General features: G+C 43.9%; 1 protein-coding gene across 1 annotated transcript in view; it reads left to right on the forward strand.

Annotated features, from left to right (window-relative positions):
- Positions 1 to 16401, forward strand: part of ONECUT1 (one cut homeobox 1) — a 39232-nt gene extending 22831 nt beyond the window's left edge. The window contains exon 2 of the mRNA XM_047074646.1: positions 16109 to 16401. Within this exon, the coding sequence (XP_046930602.1) occupies positions 16109 to 16401 (293 nt within the window). The remainder of the gene's footprint in view (positions 1 to 16108) is intronic.
- Positions 16402 to 18725: the final 2324 nt, after the last annotated feature.

The following is an 18725-nucleotide window of genomic DNA, read 5'->3' on the forward strand; positions in this document are numbered from 1 at the left end:
GCAGCTAGGCATCACCTGGAGCTTGTTTCTTTTGCAGACTCTTAGGCCTCACCCAGAACAGCTGAATCATAATCTTCACAAGATATCCAAATGATTCAAGTTGGTACACCAAGTTTGAGAAACACTGATGTAGAGTACTGGTTCTCAACCTGACTATGTATATGTTAGAATCACCTTGGGAGCTTTAAAAAATCTCAGGGCTGGGCCTCTGCTAGACTGAATAAGTCAGTATCTCTGGAGATAGGTTTCAGGCAGCAATGTTTTTGAAGTTTCTCAGGTGATTCCTATTTATAACCAAGGCTAGGAACTTCTGAGGATCCTTCTAGACTCTCCCACTGCAAAATTCAGGCCAGAATGGAGACCCAGGGTGGAAGGAATGACACCTCTCACTCCTCAATCAAAGGTCTCCCGGGGCGCCTGGGTGGCTCAGTCGGTTGGGCATCTGACTTCAGCTCAGGTCATGATCTTATGGTCCATGAGTTCGAGCCCTGTGTCGGGCTCTGTGCTGACAGCTCAGAGCCTGGAGCCTGCTTCCGATTCTGTGTCTCCCTCTCTCTGACCCTCCCCCACTCTGTCTCACTCTCTCTCTCAAAAATAAATAAACATTACAAAGAAAATTTTTTTTTAAAAAAAGTTCTCCCAACAGCCAGAGGTCCTACACAAAAAAATCCAATGATTTGGCAGTTACCAGAAGTAAAAGAAACAAAATGATATTTCATTTCACCTTATATGTAAATCATTCTTCATCTGAGTTTTTCAACCGTTGATTTGACTGCATCCCTGTATTTGAGGGATGTATGGACCAGTCACCACTCAGACTTAGCAAAGACAGACACAGCATGTTTCTGTCCTCTGATAACCAGTGTTCCCACCTGAGCATTTTATCTGGGTGAGGCTGATAAACTTGTTCAGCTTGTTTCAATGCTACTCCCAGCTTGTTGCAATGCTTCAGCCCAAATTCAGCCCCTCTGCATCTTCTGCTCTTCCACTCTGTTACTACAGTCCCCTCCTTACCTGGCCCTGACCTACCTTCTGACTCAGTCATAAGAGTAATGGCAGTGCTCCCTCTCACTCTCTCTCACTCAAAAAGAGAGAGAGAGAGAAAGGGAAAGAGAGAGAGAGAGAGAGAGAGAAAGTCAACCTTTATGGGGTGCCTGGGTGGCTCAGTGGGTTGAGCGTCCGACTCGATTTTGGCTCAAGTCATGATCCCAGGGTCATGAGATTGAGTCCCACGCTCAGTATGGAGCCTGTTAAGATTTTCTGTCTCCCCCCCCCACCCGCTCTGCCCCTCTCCTCCTCCTCCTCTCTCTCTCTCTCTCAAAAAAAAAAATTGGAGGTTATTTTTGAAGGAATTCCATTTTAGAACTTTCAATTGCTGTGAATATTATAAAGTATTATACATGGCTATTGATTAAAGAAATAGGATCGAAAAATTAAGACTTGCAATTCACAATAGGCCTATATGAGATAATAACACATCATAAGCGTGAAATTCATCAGGTCTACCATTTGTTTTGACTTTTAGAGGAATCAGCATCATAACTAGGGCATGAATATCACTTGTTTCCAATTATTAGGGTCTAAACTATTGAGGGGCTCCTTAAGATGAGGGATACCGATATAGTAAAATTCCAGTGGGTCAGGCATAAACAGAAGTTTAGGAATTTAAAAATCAGAATCCCTAAGGCAGTGTTTCAGAGAAAAGAGCCATGTTACTAACTGAATGGGCAGGTACAAGACAGCCGTGTTGCTTCCCGCTGGTTCCTTTGAAGCTGCAATGCAGGGAAAGAGTATCGTGGAGGGGAGGGTCAGGTACTGGGTATTTCTTCCTGTGAGTGTCAAAAAGCTTGAGCTTGTGCTCAGGAAAATTGTGTGTGTGTGTGTGTGTGTGTGTGTGTGTGTGTGTGTGAGAGAGAGAGAGAGAGAGAGAGAGAGAGAGAGAGACTGTCAATGCCCAGCAAGAGGACAAAGCAAGTCTCACAGGGATATGAAATTTTATTCATTCAATGAGGATACTCAGCTCACCTTTCTGGTTCAGGTTCAGCCAGTACTGGAGGGAACACAGAACAAATGGGAGAAGACAAATTTTGTGGGGAGAAAAACTAAGATAGTCTAGAACCACACAAAAAAGGTTGTTTGAGGGACCACAGAGAGTAAAGGCTTGTGTGATTCCCTAGTACCCTCCTGGTTTGTGTCTGAGGAATACCTGAGCCACATCTCCTCATCTCCTCCAGTACCATCACAGGGCCCTGCACAGGCTGGAATCCCGGCTCCACCGTGGTGACCTCAGGACAGTCCCTGAACCCCTAAGCCTCAGGCTGCCCATTTGTAAACTAGACATAATAATAGTACCTACCTCCCATAGTTGTTGAAAGGCTCTGTAAGGTGATACACGAGCAGAGTTTAGCACAGGGGAAGCAGCCACGCGTTTCAGATGATCCTGTTCCACTTCTCCCAAGCACAGGCAGCCTCTGCCTTCCTGGGATCATAAAGTCCAATAGCCTCACCTGTTGGCCATAGCCTATTGAGTTTTACCTAGAGAAGAGAGGTGGATAGAAATATTTCATATGCTGACTCCAGAAGGACTCCAGACAGCAGATGCCTGGAAAGACGGTCTCTGTCCTAGATGGCTCTGTTAAAGAAGCAAACCAGGTGGGGTAAAGAGAGGTTCAGGTGACTTTTCCAACCAGAATTTGTGTGGTTTTTAAAACATTTTTAATGTTTATTCATTTTTGAGAGACAGAGCATGAGAGGGGAGGGGCAGAGAGAGAGAGGGAGACACAGAATCTGAAGTAGGCTCCAGGCTCTGAGCTGTCAGCACAGAGCCTGATGCGGGGCTTCAACTTGTGAACTGTGAGATCATGACCTGAGCCGAAGTCAGACGCTCAACTGACTGAGCAACCCAGGTGACCCTTGAACCAGAATTTGATAGGGCACATTCTCCCACCTTTAGCTGCTCCCCAGCTGCCCCACTGGGTCAGCTCTAGCTTCCTTTCAAAGCCCATATCCACATGAAGATAGCTGTCCCCTGCCCCTCTGCATCCCTATCAAAACGAGTTTCCCTCTCCCAGGCCAGAGTGGGTGTATTGTCCCTGCAAAGCCGAATTCCCTCTGTGTCCTCTCCTGTGCTGCTCACTCTCCTGGATGGGCTCACTGTAATCCTTTCAGCCGTAGCAAAACAGGTCTGATAACTGGCTGCTGCCCACTGGCCCACTGCTCCTGTATTGGCTCACCTTGGCTGTGGGTTCCCTGGGCTCCCTTTCACCAGCTGTTTCTGCCCATTTAACCATTCTGGAAGAAGTTTTGATGATGTGTCCATTGTGCTGACATCTGCCCCACCCAATCAGCTGTGTGCCCATAGACAAGTCACCTAACCTCTCTGACATTGTTTCTTCATCTATAGAGAAAGAAGTAACACCCATTTCTGCCTCACTTGAGTTTTGTGGGGATCACCTAGGAAGGTTCAATGGTGATGTTTTAAGCACTGTAAAGCAAGAAACAGGGGTGAGTTATAGGGATCATTTCTGGCTGGGAATGTCTGCAGGTTTCTATTAGACCTTCCACGTGCATGCCCAGAAGAGTTTCCACTGGTGCTCTGGCTACCCGCAAACTCACAGACATAAGCAAAGCTAGCTTGTGTCCAGCAGGGTATACTGATTGGCTCTACCTCCCTCTGCTGGGCATCACAGTTTCCAGACAATGTATGCAGGAGTTCACTTCCTGTGCAAAGGCTGCCCTTGACCCCATCAGCTGGAACTCACTGGAATTGCTTTTTAAATTACACACCATGCATTGTTCTGTGTCCTCTAAATCTGCCAATTAAAAAGCTACATCATTCCAAAAACAACTGGGAGCCTGGATTATAAAAATATGCATAATATAGCAAAATAACTCAAGGCAAGGCAGATAACATTATGACCCAGTACTCCTGGAGTCTGAGCTATAATTCAGAAGCTGTTGTGGCCTGTACTCTAGTTGTTTGAGCTCCACAGTGTAGGTATTGGCCTGTTCAAATGGGCTCGGAAACCTGCCACATTCACTTCCATAGTTTCCCTTTTTATTTATTTTTTTTTAAATGTTTACTTATTTTTGAGACAGTACACACGGGGAAGGGGCAAAGAGAGAGGGGGACAGTGGATCTGAAACAGGCTCTGCACTAATAGCATAGAGCCCAAAATGGGATTCAAACTCACAAACCATGAGCTCATGACCTGAGCCAAAGTCGGACGCTCAACCAATTGAGCCACCCAGGCACCCCAGTAATTCCCCTTTTTATATCTCTCCCAACCACTATCTTCTTTTACTGAAATCTGTTTCATTTGCATTCTTGCTCCTCCACATAGAGTCTGCCTTGAAAGCAGCTTCAGCCGTCAAGAGAGGGTCTTTGGGGGCTCAGTAGATATGAGGAGCCGACCCCTGCTTGTCCTTGCTATAGTTCAGAAGAGGCAGACAGGGAGTGATAACAGAGGACTCACCCTGTGTACATGCTCAGCTACTTCTTTCGTGAATCATTTTATTAAGATATAATTTATATGGTATACAATTCACCCATTTAAAATGTATAATTCAGTGGTTTTAGTATACTTACAGAGCTGTGCAACTATCCCCACAACCAGTTTTATAATCTTTTCATCACCTGCCCCAAAAAGAAACCCTGTACCCATGAGGAGTTACTGGTATTTCCTCCTACCACCCACTCAGCTTTAGGTAACCACCAACCTACTTTCCGTCCCTGTGGCTTTGCCTATTCTGGCCCAGCTGCTTTTTTACCCTTTCTTGGCTTCCCTGAAGCCCCAAGCTCCCCTGAGCAGAGTATGCAGGGATGAAGGTGGGTTGAAGGGTTGAGTATGCAGGGATGAACGTGGGCAAGCCCATCAGAAATCTGGGTAGAATTTTGGGGTGTGCTTTTACCTTACCAGTGCACCCCACCTGACCCTGGAGCCTCAAGGGGCCTGAGGGCCTGAGCAGCTGCCTGCATTCTCCTCCAAACCGAGGCCAGACCTCCTGTGAATAACAGGGGGCATCACAGGGTCACCTGCTCAAGAATACTCTGCCTTGCAGGTTGTGGATTTCGGCCCCAGCATTGGCCTTTAGGGCAAAGACACTGGGTCTCTAGCAGGCCCCTATTAAAATGCCACACCAGGGGCGCCTGGGTGGCGCAGTCGGTTAAGCGTCCGACTTCAGCCAGGTCACGATCTGGCGGTCCGGGAGTTCGAGCCCCGCATCAGGCTCTGGGCTGATGGCTCAGAGCCTGGAGCCTGTTTCCGATTCTGTGTCTCCCTCTCTCTCTGCCCCTCCCCCGTTCATGCTCTGTCTCTCTCTGTCCCAAAAATAAATAAACATTGAAAAAAATAAAAAATAAAATAAAATAAAATGCCACACCATCCTGAGATGGCAAGGCAATTTCATGGTGCCCTGGAAATTTAGCTTTCCCCTTTACTTCTCTCTGACCCATCTCCCTTGGGATCCTGTTAGGATGGCAGACACTTGGGCAATTGTTTGGAGGGAGAAGATATTTTGCCATAGCACAGGGTAGGCATACAGTCCTCCTTCAATGTATTACATTCAGACCACCAAATGAATCCAATTTGAACCCCCCAGGCCTGGTTCTTTCACCCTGCCTCTCTGGGGTTCTCCATCCAGACATCAAGGCTAAAACTGCCCTCCCCGCAGGTTAAGTGCCTAAATTTCATTCAGCCTATCATATGTAGTCCTCATAGTGCATTGCTGAGATTTAGTAATGCCTCTAAAGTGACAGACGCGTGATTTGTTTCTCATTTGGCCCCATTCCCATTTTATTCTATCAGATAGGCATGACTGCTTAGAAGTGAGCCCCCAGTCCTGATTTTCACTTGTGTGTATGTGCATCTACCCCCGCCTCTGCCACAACACTTAGTCCTTCTTAGTAAAACTAAGGTAAGCTGGACTTTTCCTTTTTTTAAAAAAAAATTATTTATTTTGAGAGAGCAAGAGGGCATGCTCTCTCACTAAACTAAGGTAAGCTGGACTTTTCCTTTTTTTAAAAAAAAAAATTTATTTATTTTGAGAGAGAGCAAGAGGGCATGCTCTCTCACACAAGGATGTGTGTGTGGGAGAGAGAGAGAGAGAGAGAGAGAGAGAATCCCAAACAGGCCCCACACTGTCAGCGCAGAGCATGATGCAGGGCTCGATCTCATGAACTGTGAGATCATAACCTGAGCCGAGATCAGGAGTCAGTCACTTAACCAACTGAGCCACCCAGGTGCCCCAAGCTAGAATTTTCTGAAGGACTTTTACAAAGTATGTCTAAGAATAACACAATTTATGAAGCCCAATTTTCTTTCTTTCTTCTTTTTTTTTTTTTAGTAAGTCAGTCAATACACATTTATGGAGCCAGGCATTGTTCTGGTACCCAAGATGCAGTAGTGAATAAGAAGAGCCTACTTATTAGTGGCAGGGGTGATGGGTGATGTAAGTTTCTATCCAGGCACCAGTTCCTATCAAATGCAAGACTCTGTGCTTCTGAAGCTCAATTTTCTGATCCTATCTGATAATATCATTTACCATACATGCAGGTCTTATTCCCCTTCCCACCTCACTGGAAGGTGTTCTGCCCAACGATCTTCTCTCTTTAATCCCCTCGGCCACCTCTGCCTGCCAGGAGTGAGATGGAGGTAGTACTGGTACGTGGGTGGTCTGACAAAAGAGAGGGCATGGACTGGAAAGATTGCCCAGCTATCCCTAGTGTGAACAGTTTCAATGTTCACTCTTGTCCAGGTGCCCATTAATGACATAGAAACCCATAATCCTGAACAAGGTCTGTACTGCCTGCTGCTTCCCTCTGGAGTGATGTAGAAAGCCTTTACATACATCAAGTCATAGAGTTGCACCTTGAAGGGACTATAAGTCATTAGTCCAATCCCTTCATTGTACAGTTAAGGAACCTGGACCCAGCTTGGTTAAATGACTTAATCCAGACGTTTGACTAATTGATGACAGAGTCAGAGCAAGAGCCCAAAGCTTCTGACGACTAGTGCAATGCTTTTTATAAAACCTTCCTCCCTCATAGATGGATAAGATGGAGTACACATTGACTATACCTGGACCCACAGTACACTCTCAGTAAGTACATGTTGAAATATACACAAGAAGGTAGCCTTATTCCAGTACACAATTTCATCCGATGTGAAGCAGCCAACTCTGGGACAAATTATCAAGAAAGTCAGGAAGCAAGTTAAATAAATTGTCCTACAATTTTCACGAAAATGTAGCAACCCAGTAAAAATATAAGCTGCAACGGTTTAATGGCTCAGAATCCTAGGAGGGCAAATGCTTACCTGTTCTCAGTGTCTGTGGTCCTGATTGCTGTATATATTTTAACCTCCAGAGCTCATAACATTTAGAAGTCAAAGCAACTATGAGGAATGTGAGTTTTTGTTTATCACGTTCATTCAGATGAACGCAGATCTGGATTATTTGCAGAACTGGCTGATGATCCTGCAGAGCCATTACTTGCTGTTTTTGAGAAGCTATAAGGTGAGAGGAGATGTGCTACAAAGTCAATATAGTGGCTATATATTCTAAAAGACAAAGTAAGGTTGCGTTGGAAATTATTTAACAGAAATGATAATAGACTTTGGGAACCAGGAGAGACACTGCAGCCATGCATTAATTGACTGACAGGGCTTTTGAGTACACAGAGGCCTTGAAGCATAGTCTGCTCATTTAAAGAAGGAAGAAAAAAAGATCAAGTGACGTGTCCAAGTTCATGCAACATACTAGAGGCGGAGCAAATATTCCAACCTACTGTGTAAATTCAGTATTTATACTTGTATCATGACTGAAGAAGAAAGTTAATTTGCACACATCTGGAATATTCCCTTAAGGGTTTATAGTTTTAATAATCACTTCAACATATATTGTCTTATTTAGTGATCATTTTAATCCTGTGATGAAAGAAGGCCATTGTTCTGTTTTGCAGCTGGGTGAGCTAAGACTCAAAGAAAGTGAGGGACTTGTCCAAGATCACACATCTACCATTGGTCACAGAGCTGGGACTTGAGCTGTGTCCTGAGCCCATGTTCATCTACAAAGTTATCTTATAAATGTATCTGGCTTTATAAATGTCTTCCAGGCCAGTATGTCTGTGCCCACATGAACCTAGACAAATTTTTGGCAGATTTTGCATAACTCAGTCAGCACTTTAGATACTGTAAAGTCCTTTCTGTCATTAAATCAGGAAACTGGATACAAGTTGATGAAGGAATGCTTGGCCAACAACAGATTCTAAGATGTTACTGTCTACCATGCTTTATAGAGTATGTTCCAAGACAGGATCTCTTAAACCCTATGTAGTCAAGGGCTAGTTGTTTGTTTATAATTTTCATCTGTCCTGGAACGATAGTTTTGATAATACAATTAAAAATGTATTACTAGGACAATAATAACACACTTGAATGTTGTAGCAATACCAAACTGCCATGAAAATTTCTAACTGCTTCTTCTCAATTTTCTGTCCTGATCTTCCTGCAGGTCAGTGGGAGTTCACAGACCAGTATGGGCCTGCCAGCCACATTTTGAGAAACACTGTTCTAAGTAATGCCATTCCTGAGAGAAAGTCCCTGAATAAAGAGCTCCTTAATCAAAGAAGCTTGGGAGACCCCATAAGTATCAGTGTACATTAGTATATTAAATTGGGGGAGACCCCCAAGTGTCAGTGCACATTAACATATAAAGGCTCTAAGAAGTCCTGCATTTAAAAAGCTTTTTTAATCCTTAATTACTCACTAGTTCCCAAACTGACCTCAATAACTCAGGTTATTGTTATTGGATACCTTTCAACATCCTGCAGAATTCATATTTCTTGAAATACAGTTGGCTCAGTCTTGCCAACTATGGGCAAAGCACAGGTCCCAGGCATGCCTAAAATGAGAGCCTCTGTCTTTTACCCATATCCCCATGTTCTGCCTTAAAAAAAATAATAATTCTTTACCATCTTTTATTCTTGTAGCACCCAAAGTCATGCTCTGCCTTTTACCATCTCTCATGCCTACTTCTGCCTCCCACTTAGTACTCACTGTGGGTGACCTTGCCCACAGAGAAGATCAAAGTCTCCTAGGATAGTCCCCACTACACTTTGCCACTGCATCCTGCAAATACACTAGGTGTGCACCTTCATAAAAGTGACTCACGACAGGTCATCTTCCTCTACAACACTACCTTTCACAAGCAATAAGTATCCTCTTCCCTTTAATCCATTTCTATGATAAATACTTATCTATTGTTAATGGAAACTATATAGCTAAACAAGAAGTATAACTTTCACATAAAACACATGCAGTGGTTTTCCCTGAGCAGCGGTATCTCTTGTCACGCCTCACTCTCACTCCTCTCCTCTTGCTCCCTCCCTTGCACACTGTGTGGACTCTCATGACCTCCATTTGGTAGTCTCCAGGGTAATCTCTACCCTGAAATTTATTCCATAAAAATCTCAAAGCATTTCTCTCATTCATATTCTCTTAACAGTTTTAACAATTGTAGTTCTGTAGAGCCTTCCTGAAGCATGATTTTACTTCTGTGGGTTGTTCCTCCTAGCCTTAGTTAAGGTCACCCAGTGAGCCTCAGCAAGCTTTAGTCCACTTTTTATTCTACTGATATCTCTGCATTCTTATTCACAGAGTTCTCTGCAGATATACCATATTCACTGAGTCATAGCCACCCCCCCTACAATACTTACCCTTCTATCCAGGCACTATGCCAGCATGCCCTGGACATACAGAATGAGACAGCCAGGTGCCCTGTTCCTGGAATATCTCACTTCCCAGGTTCTGGCATTGTGACATCTGTAATGCTTGAGAGTTCAGGGAGGAAACTTCCAAACTGCATTTCCCCAACATTAGTATGAGATATTAATAGACATTCCCTACCATACAGAGTTCAAGGGTTAAATACTTTTGGGAAACATAATTACATTTGCTAACACATATTGTGAATTTTGAGGAAAAAGATATATATATATATATATATATATATACACATACATATAGTAGGTTTTTCCAAATGTGTTTGACCTGCAAGCCATCTTTTCCAGGAACCCATTGGAGACAGTATCATTTCTCTGACACCATTTGGAAAATGCTGGTTTGGGGGGCACCTGGGTGGCTCAGTAGGTTAAGCGTCTGAGTTCAGCTCAGGTCATGATCTCATGGTCCGTGAGTTCGAGCCCCACGTTGGGCTCTGTGCTGACAGCTCAGATCCTGGAGCCTGCTTCAGATTCTATGTCTCCCTCTCTTTCTGCTCCTTCCCAACTCATGCTCTATCTCTCTGTCTCTCAAAAATAAATAAACGTTAAAAAAATTTTTTTTAAAAAGGAAAATGCTGGTTTGGAAGTAGCTTCAGCCCACCCAGTCCTGCCAAATGCGAAGGACCAGATTGAAGTCATTCAAATATACAACCTAGTTAGGTGGAAAATGAGTTGTGATTTCCCTTAGCTCTGCCTTCTGAATGATAAATTATAGTTCTGTAAGTTGAGTCTACAACTGATGCTCAATTACTTACCTTTCCATAGGTATGTTCTGTGTAATTTGCCATCTAGAGCCCTAATGCCTTCCCAGTCTATAGTCCTAGCCCACACCTCCCCCACTGAACCCTAGGCCCTATATATATACATATATATGCTGCTGTCTGCTGGACAACCGCATGTTGGAGATCTTTAATAGAATGTCAAACAAGAACTTCAAATGCAATTTGTCCCACATAGAAGTGATTACTGCTCTCATAAAGTTCATTTCTCCATCTGCATTCCCTAATGGCCTCATTGCTACCTTCCACTCAGAAACCTAGGAGATGTTCCAATCTGTACCCTCCCAGCCAAGTTGGCATTGAGTCCTCTTGATTCTACCTTCCAAGAAGCTCTTACATTTGGTCTCTGTATTTTCTACCCTCAACTGTCATTGTCTAATATGGGATCCTCAGTACAGTGGTTTTCTCAGGTCAGGTTTTCTGAGTCTTGCATGTAGGCAGGATATTGGAGAGAGCAATGGAGAATAACTCCCACTGGGGGAGTGGAGGAAGAAAGAGCAGGCTGAAGAAGTTGAACTTTGATACAGTTGCAACAATAGCCTCAACCAACCCTGTGGGGTGCTATGGAACTGGGTGACGCTTCGGAATTGTCCCAACTTGATGCAAGGGGTTGGGGAGGAGATCCTTAAACTAACACATTCCCACCCTCTTCATCCTTCGTCCTCCAACCCCCATCCTGTACCCTCCGCACCCCCCACTGGTTGTAGGCAGCCTCCCACCCCACTCCCTGGGTGCCATAACCTTTGGCCAAGGGCACTTCCCAGAATGGCCCTCAGCTGAGAGCCAACAGCCACCAACTCTTTAAATTTTTTTTTTCAACGTTTATTTATTTTTGGGACAGAGAGAGACAGAGCATGAACGGGGGAGGGGCAGAGAGAGAGGGAGACACAGAATCGGAAACAGGCTCCAGGCTCTGAGCCATCAGCCCAGAGCCCGACGCGGGGCTCGAACTCCCAGACCGTGAGATCGTGACCTGGCTGAAGTCGGACGCTTAACCGACTGCGCCACCCAGGCGCCCCAGCAGCCACCAACTCTTATAGCAGAGGAATGAATGTCTTACTCCGCGGGGATCAGGGTGGCATACCCCAGCACCCTTCTCCCAATTCTCCCAGTGCTTTCTGATTTATCCCTCACAACACCACCAGAAGGGTTTTTCTAAACCCAAATTTAATCACACTACACCCTTTCTCAAACCATTCGGTAACTCCTCCTTACCAACAAGATAATTCAGTTCTGATCTCTGTCCACCTGTGAAACCTTGTCTCCCACAGCTTTCCTCCTTTTATGTGCTCTTGCCCCACTAACCCCAATCTACTGATGTTTATCAATCCTACATGAGTGCTGCTCCCCCTGCTGGGCATGAGTTTGTCCCACTTCTCTCTAACAAGCTCCTATTCATCCTTTCTAGCCCAGAGTAAGCACACCTTCTTTTTGATGCCTCCTTTAATATCCCCAAGGAGAAGTAATATCCTGTATACTCTTTTTATACTCACAGTTATTTGCTTCTGTGACTGTAAGAGTGACCTCCTTAAGAGCAAAACCTGTGTTGTATTCATTTTTTTTTTAATGTTTATTACTTTTGAGGAGGGGAAGGAGCAGAGAGAGGGGGGTACAGAGGATGCGAAGTAAGCTCTGTGCTGACTGAGACAGACCAATGCAGGGCTTGAACTCACAGAGCTAGAGATCATGACCTGAACCAAAATTGGAAACTGAACAGACTGAGCCACTCAGGCAACCCTGTCATATTCGTTTTTGAAAGTGAATGAATGAATCAGTCAACTACATGCATCAGTATTGTGTAAAGCTGGGTCTACATGGGCTGATTCAAACTAACTAGAGTTGCCTTCAGTCTAGTCAGCTCTTTTTTCAGAGACTTAATCTAGTTTGCCCAATGAGGGCTATAGTTGCCCTTGGGGGCAGGGATTCTATTTGGGAAATCTCAGCTGGTTCAGTATATGTGACTCAGTGCTCTGAGGGATGGGGCATTTAATACATACTTCCCAATATGTTGATGCTACTACCTCTTATGTTGAGAAGGGGCACAGCCAGTAATGTTTGGGTGATGTTATGAAAGGTACCATATGGCCTGACTGGCCTAAAACTGTCTCTTTTATGACTGAGCTTTCCCGTCATGGCCTTTCTGAAATTCTTACCCTCATATTTCCCTGTGATTGGAATTGGACCAGTGGTCCTTTGGGGTGAGCGCGTGCTAGGGCCTGGGCAAGCTAATTCATCTGGAGAAGAGAATTTCTGTGTCTATTTATTTTTATTTTACTTGTTTCAAAATTTCTATATTTTGTATATATTTTATAATGTATATAATACTGTAGTAGAGTAACACATATATATAATTTGTAAATAAATAATATTAGGAAGTGTACACTCAAAACATTTTTTGCTAAGTAGCACATGGTTAAAACATTTTAGAGACTCCTTTATTGGACTCCAAAGACTGGAGTCTCCTTCAGCCATCACCCATTAACTTTTCAGCTGATCTGATTGCTGAGCTAATTTGTGCTAAGGTCTTAGGAAAACTCTGAAATCCAGGAGCTAAAGCAATTAGGAATGACAGGTAGGGGCAGGCAGAGGAGCAGGGCTATGTGTGGAGAGCACAGAGACTGCATCTGTCCCAAACTGATGAGCCATCTGGTAGGAAATTGAGAACCTGGAATAAAAAGAGGCAGGAGGTGGAGCAGGAGACAGCAATAGGAGGGCAGCCAACAGGAGGTATGAGGAGGCATGAAAGGGTAACAGGACTTCAGGCAGAGACAGGGACTGGGACATAGTCAAGTTGAAGTGTTGGGAGGGTGAACTTGTGGAGGTTCTGGGTTTGGAGGGGAGCCTGGATCATGCCAGGGACAGGTACACCCTCCTGCTGCACACCCTCCTACATGTCCTGGTAGTGATGGTGGCCTCGACATGCTGGTGTGGGCAGCTGAAATTCAAGCAGCCACCCCACCACCAACTGCCTGGCTGCAGTGCTTGCCATTGGCCTCCTCGTCCTCTGGGTGACGGGCTGCACTTGTACCTTCCTGCTCAGCATCGCCAGGCCCATGCTTCTGATTCTGGTGGATGCCTCACTGCACCTGCAAAACCTCAAGAACAAGATTGAGAACAAGACTGAGAGTATTGGTCTCCTAGGCGCCTGGGATCTGTACCTATGGCCTGGAGAATGTCTGCCCACCCCCGACTCTGGCCTGGAACCAGGGACCCAGAGCCCTTATCCACAGCCCTAAAAATAGAGCTCCCCTTCCAGTTTAAAAAGTAGGACATCTGCGACCATTCACCCTGGTCCAAAATTGGGATATCCCTCCTATCCAGTCCCCATTACCTAGGAGACCAGACTCTTCCCCAGCCCTGAACTTGGGGCTTGGAGATCAGAGTATCCATGACCAACCTCAAACTCTGGACCCAGAGATACTCCCCCACCCTCAATCTGGGACCCCCCATCTCCCATGCTCAGCCCCAAAGCTGGGATCTGGAACCAAGGGAATCTCTTGAACCCTGGACTAAGGCTTTTCCAGACCTCACCCCAGCTTTGAACCCAGGTCAGGGCATTACCAGTCTTGAACCTGGGACCCAAGTGCTCCCAGCCCCCATCAAGACAGAGGATTCTAGGGGTGCCTGGATGGCTCAGTTGGTTGAGTGTCCAACGTCGCTCAGGTCATGATCTCATGGTTTGTGAGTTGGAGCCCCGTATTGGTCTCTGTGCTGACAGCTCAGAGCCTGGAGCCTACTTCATATTCTGTGTCTCCCTCTGTCTCTGCCCCTCCCCTGCTCACTCTCTGACTCTCTCTCTCTCAAGAATAAATAAACATTAAAAAAAAAAAAAGACAGAGGATTCAAGCATCCTGACCCTGTTGAACCCTTGGTTCCAGGTGACCCCCACACTCACCAGTCCCACTTGACTCTCTCCAGCTCTGCTGAGGGATTCTGCCCCCTCCCTTTCCAAAGTTCCACAGTGATGAGGACCAAGGGGTGGGGTGGGGTGGGGGTAGCCCTAACCCAGAATGGGGCATCTGTATCAGTGTTACCACAACAATATAGGCTGTTGCATCACTCAAGCCAAAAGAAAGAAAGAGAGAGAGAGAGAGAGAGAGAGGAAGAAAGAAAGAGAGGAAGAAAAAAGAAAGAAAGAAAGAAAGAAAGAAAGAAAGAAAGAAAGAAAGAAAAGAAAGGAAGGAAGAAAGGAAGAAAGAAAGAAAAAAGGAAAGGAAAGAAAAGAAGAGAAAAGAATAAAAGAGTAACAGCCTCTACGTCAATCAGGAAGATACCCCATCTGCCTGTCACTGTTACTGGAGCTCATGTCAGAGTAGAGCCAGCCAGAAATGAAGAAAGCACTGGCTGCTCCACAGTGCCTATGTAGGGGGCTGAGAGGCAGCAATCTGATTGGAGTCAGGGCATAGGAGCCTTCTTAAGTTGCATTAGCATAACCAAAGCATCAGTTTTATATAGGTTGTGCAGTTATTTGGGGATGGCTATAGACATTGATTGATGATGGAAATTAGGAGTGGGTGGAGCGTGTTATTAGCAAAGTAGTCCTTAGTGCCTCTTTGGCAGGTGGAAGCTAGTGAGCCATATTAGCCCTCAAAGAGGAAGTATGGCACCTGAGGTTAGGAGAACCCCTGATCCAACACCAAACCATGGGGGCCCAAAGGCCACATTGGGATGATACACCAGAACAGTTCTAGCAGCCAAGAAGCATGATACCTGATGCAGGACCAAAAGGCATGAAAGGAAATAGGTCTTCTGAGTGGGAGATGAGGTAAGGGAAGAAGGAGACTCCAACAGCAAAAAGGCACAGAGAAACCCCAAAAGGGAATGTGCCTAATATGACAGGTTTAGCCCCAAATGCAAGGAAGCAGGCTTCACACCTCCCAAAGTCCTGGTTCCACTAAATAATCAGTAGAAAACTGTTTGATGGGCACGGTAGTGTGCTATATACAGTTTTCTTACATACGGAGTTGCCTCAGAAACAAAAAAGATCAGAAGGATAGCAAATGCAATTCCTTTTTCTATTGTTTTCAGACTCTCTTAGGCTCTTAGTATTCTACCAGAAGCAGACTGTAAACCCCTTGAGGGCTACAACCACATCTAGGTAATAAGACTTTGTAAAGCATTTCAGTTAACACAAACTTACACATGTACTATTTCATATATCCTTACCACAACCCAGCAAGGTAGGTTTTTTGCAGATGATGATACAAAAATTCAAGCAATGAGTTTGTTTTGTCAGAACAATACAGAAAATACATTCTGCAGATGAGGAATCTGAGGCGCTGGTGGTGTTAATTGATTTACCACTTGCCACAGACAAAGAGTTGATGCTTATAAAGCCAGGACCCACACCCAGGACTCGCAGAACCCCACCTCCTAATTCTCTATCCTTAAATACACTTTCTTCCCAGCCCAACATGGTGCTAAAATTAGAGGTCGGCAGTCACAAAGTGGTCCATGAGGAATGGCAAACAAATGCTATTGGCTCTGCCTTTCTACTCTTGAATCTCCCAGGCAAGTTTGTTCTAACACCTGCTATGTTTTTTTGCAGCATGCAAAAGGAAAGAACAAGAACATGGGAAGGATAGAGGCAACACACCCAAAAAGCCGAGGTTGGTCTTCACAGATGTCCAGCGTCGAACTCTACATGCAATATTCAAGGAAAATAAGCGTCCATCCAAAGAATTGCAAATCACTATTTCCCAGCAGCTCGGGTTGGAGCTGAGCACGGTCAGCAATTTCTTCATGAATGCAAGGAGGAGGAGTCTGGACAAGTGGCAGGACGAGGGCAGCTCCAATTCAGGCAACTCATCTTCTTCATCAAGCACTTGTACCAAAGCATGAAGGAACACCCACAAACTAAACCTCGGTGGAAAAGCTTTAAATAAAAAAATTTTTAAAAGACCAGGACCTCAAGATAGCAGGTTTATACTTAGAAATATTTGAAGAAAAAAAAAAGTGTTATTTATAGTCCAAAGAAACCAAAGACTTAGCTCACCTGCATTCTGACTTTGTTCGGAGACACACACTTCAGCGGGGCAACGACTTGGCAAGAGAAAATATGAGCAGAAAAGCACCACTGGATCTCACACCTTCAATCCATGATCATTCTCGCTGTGCTTGGCTGTTTTGTGGTTTGGAGCATAGTGATTTTGAGCCATTGAGTGGACATCTTTTAAGATCAGACTTTCTCATCTGTTCCACTATGCCACGAAGGTGTATGGTGTCTCAGTACTGTGTGTGGGTACGTGAGTGCATACACATACACACACACACACACACACACACACACACACACACACACACATGCATCACCAGTGGTTAGGGACTTAGGCAGGCTGGTCTTCAGGAAGGGTTGTGCTATAGGAGTGCACCCAACATAGTGTGGGGTTGTCTGAGTTCATTGGATAGGAGTGTGATTTCGCTCGTCTAGCCTAGCGTTTGAACCTGCCAGGCCCGCAACCTAAATGCAGATTCAAACCCAGCAAAGAAAATTTGAATGACACCTAAACCAGTGCATTCTCTTTGTTTGTTAAGGAATGTTCAGATATTTTTTAAGAAATGAAACAAGAGTCCATCCATTAAAAGAAAAATCACCTAGGTACCAAAGAACACACTTAATATTATAGTGCAGGTATTTTATTGCAATGATTTTAATAACCAAAGCTATTTTTACACAAGATACTATGTAAAGTTATACGTATAAACTGATCTAGCTGTAATACACATGCCACATAGAATCATGACTATTATTTATGACTCTTGAAGCATTTGAAATATTAGTTTTCAGAACTGGCAAGAAAGAATGTAGCTTCAGGGAAGCATTTAATATCAGAACAGAGAAGTCAGTGTAGTATACATGTACATCCAGATGGCACACTCCCTTTCGGGATCCATAAATGATACTTAGACATATAGACGTGATGCCATAATCTGTTCATAGCTGAGAAAACCTGGGGATTCTTCCAAAGTAGGACCCCATTTATAAATTAGAAAACTAAGTTTAACAGAGCAAACAATTAAATTAGAACATTTGTTCAAAGTAATGCTTTTTTAGTAAAAGACCACTGAATAAAGGATATCATACTTGGGTTAATTTGACTGAAAGTTGCTTTATGCATTTGACACCAAATACCTTTTTAAAATATTTTACAAACACACAAAGTGAGCAGACCAACATTATTATTAAAATGAACTATCCAGTATTTGTAACCAAATTGATCTTATTGCCAATCTCAGACATATTATGACTTGAACATCAATAAAAATAGCAGAGGCAACTGAGAAGTGGTGGAATGCCATAGAAAAAACCAGAGTTCTAGTGGAAGACAAGACTTTGGGTTCTATTGGTGTAAAGCTATTTATTTCACTAAGCATAGCCTCCAAAGTATACTACATTCTTTCTTGCTACTGCATTAAGCTGGAAATTTTCTAACAGAGAGTCCACTCTCTAACAGGGACAGATAAAACACTAGATCTGAGCTTCCAAATACAAAATTTTCAATTTCTGTTTTTCCAAATCACTTAACCAGAACTGGAGAAATCAAGGGGGAAGAAAAAAACTAATACAGTTGTACTAGCAGTACCCAAGTAAATCACTTGCTTCCCAGAAAAATTCTCTCTGAACTCCATTGAATTGTAACTCAAACAAATGGATGTCTTTTGTACTATTAGGTAAAGAATTGGGTACTCTTGGTTAATTAGCACACCTAATTAGAGATATGAAATGAAATGTTATCACAACAATAAGTTAATTGATATTCATTAAAATGCTAAAGGAAAAATATTGAACCATCTTGACACAAAACCTAACTCCTTAAGGTCAAGTCTCAGCGTCTTGTCTAGGTCTAGAAAGAGACGGGCACCTGGAGAGATGAAACTAAACCAACAAGCCATCTGGATCTCCTTCATGTCTGCTGTAGAATGAGAAAAGCAAACCAACACATACTTCTCCTTTAATGAAATAGTGCATTTGCCTTGACACATTTTGTCTTAGTATTTTTTTTTATCTCATACCAAACTCCAGCTTAAAAATTTCTCTTCTAAATATGGCACAACTACAGTTCAGCTATTAAAAGAGAGCATTTCAATGGCCACCCTTAGAGATTTGCTTAACATATAATCTTGTCAATGACATAAACCAAAAGGAAAAAAACTGATTAACTTTT

The sequence above is a fragment of the Lynx rufus genome, unplaced genomic scaffold (genome assembly GCF_022079265.1).
Source record: "Lynx rufus isolate CCGP_SWC_20201006 ecotype Redwood Valley unplaced genomic scaffold, mLynRuf1.p SCAF_13, whole genome shotgun sequence".
In the NCBI taxonomy this organism is placed as follows: domain Eukaryota; kingdom Metazoa; phylum Chordata; class Mammalia; order Carnivora; family Felidae; genus Lynx; species Lynx rufus.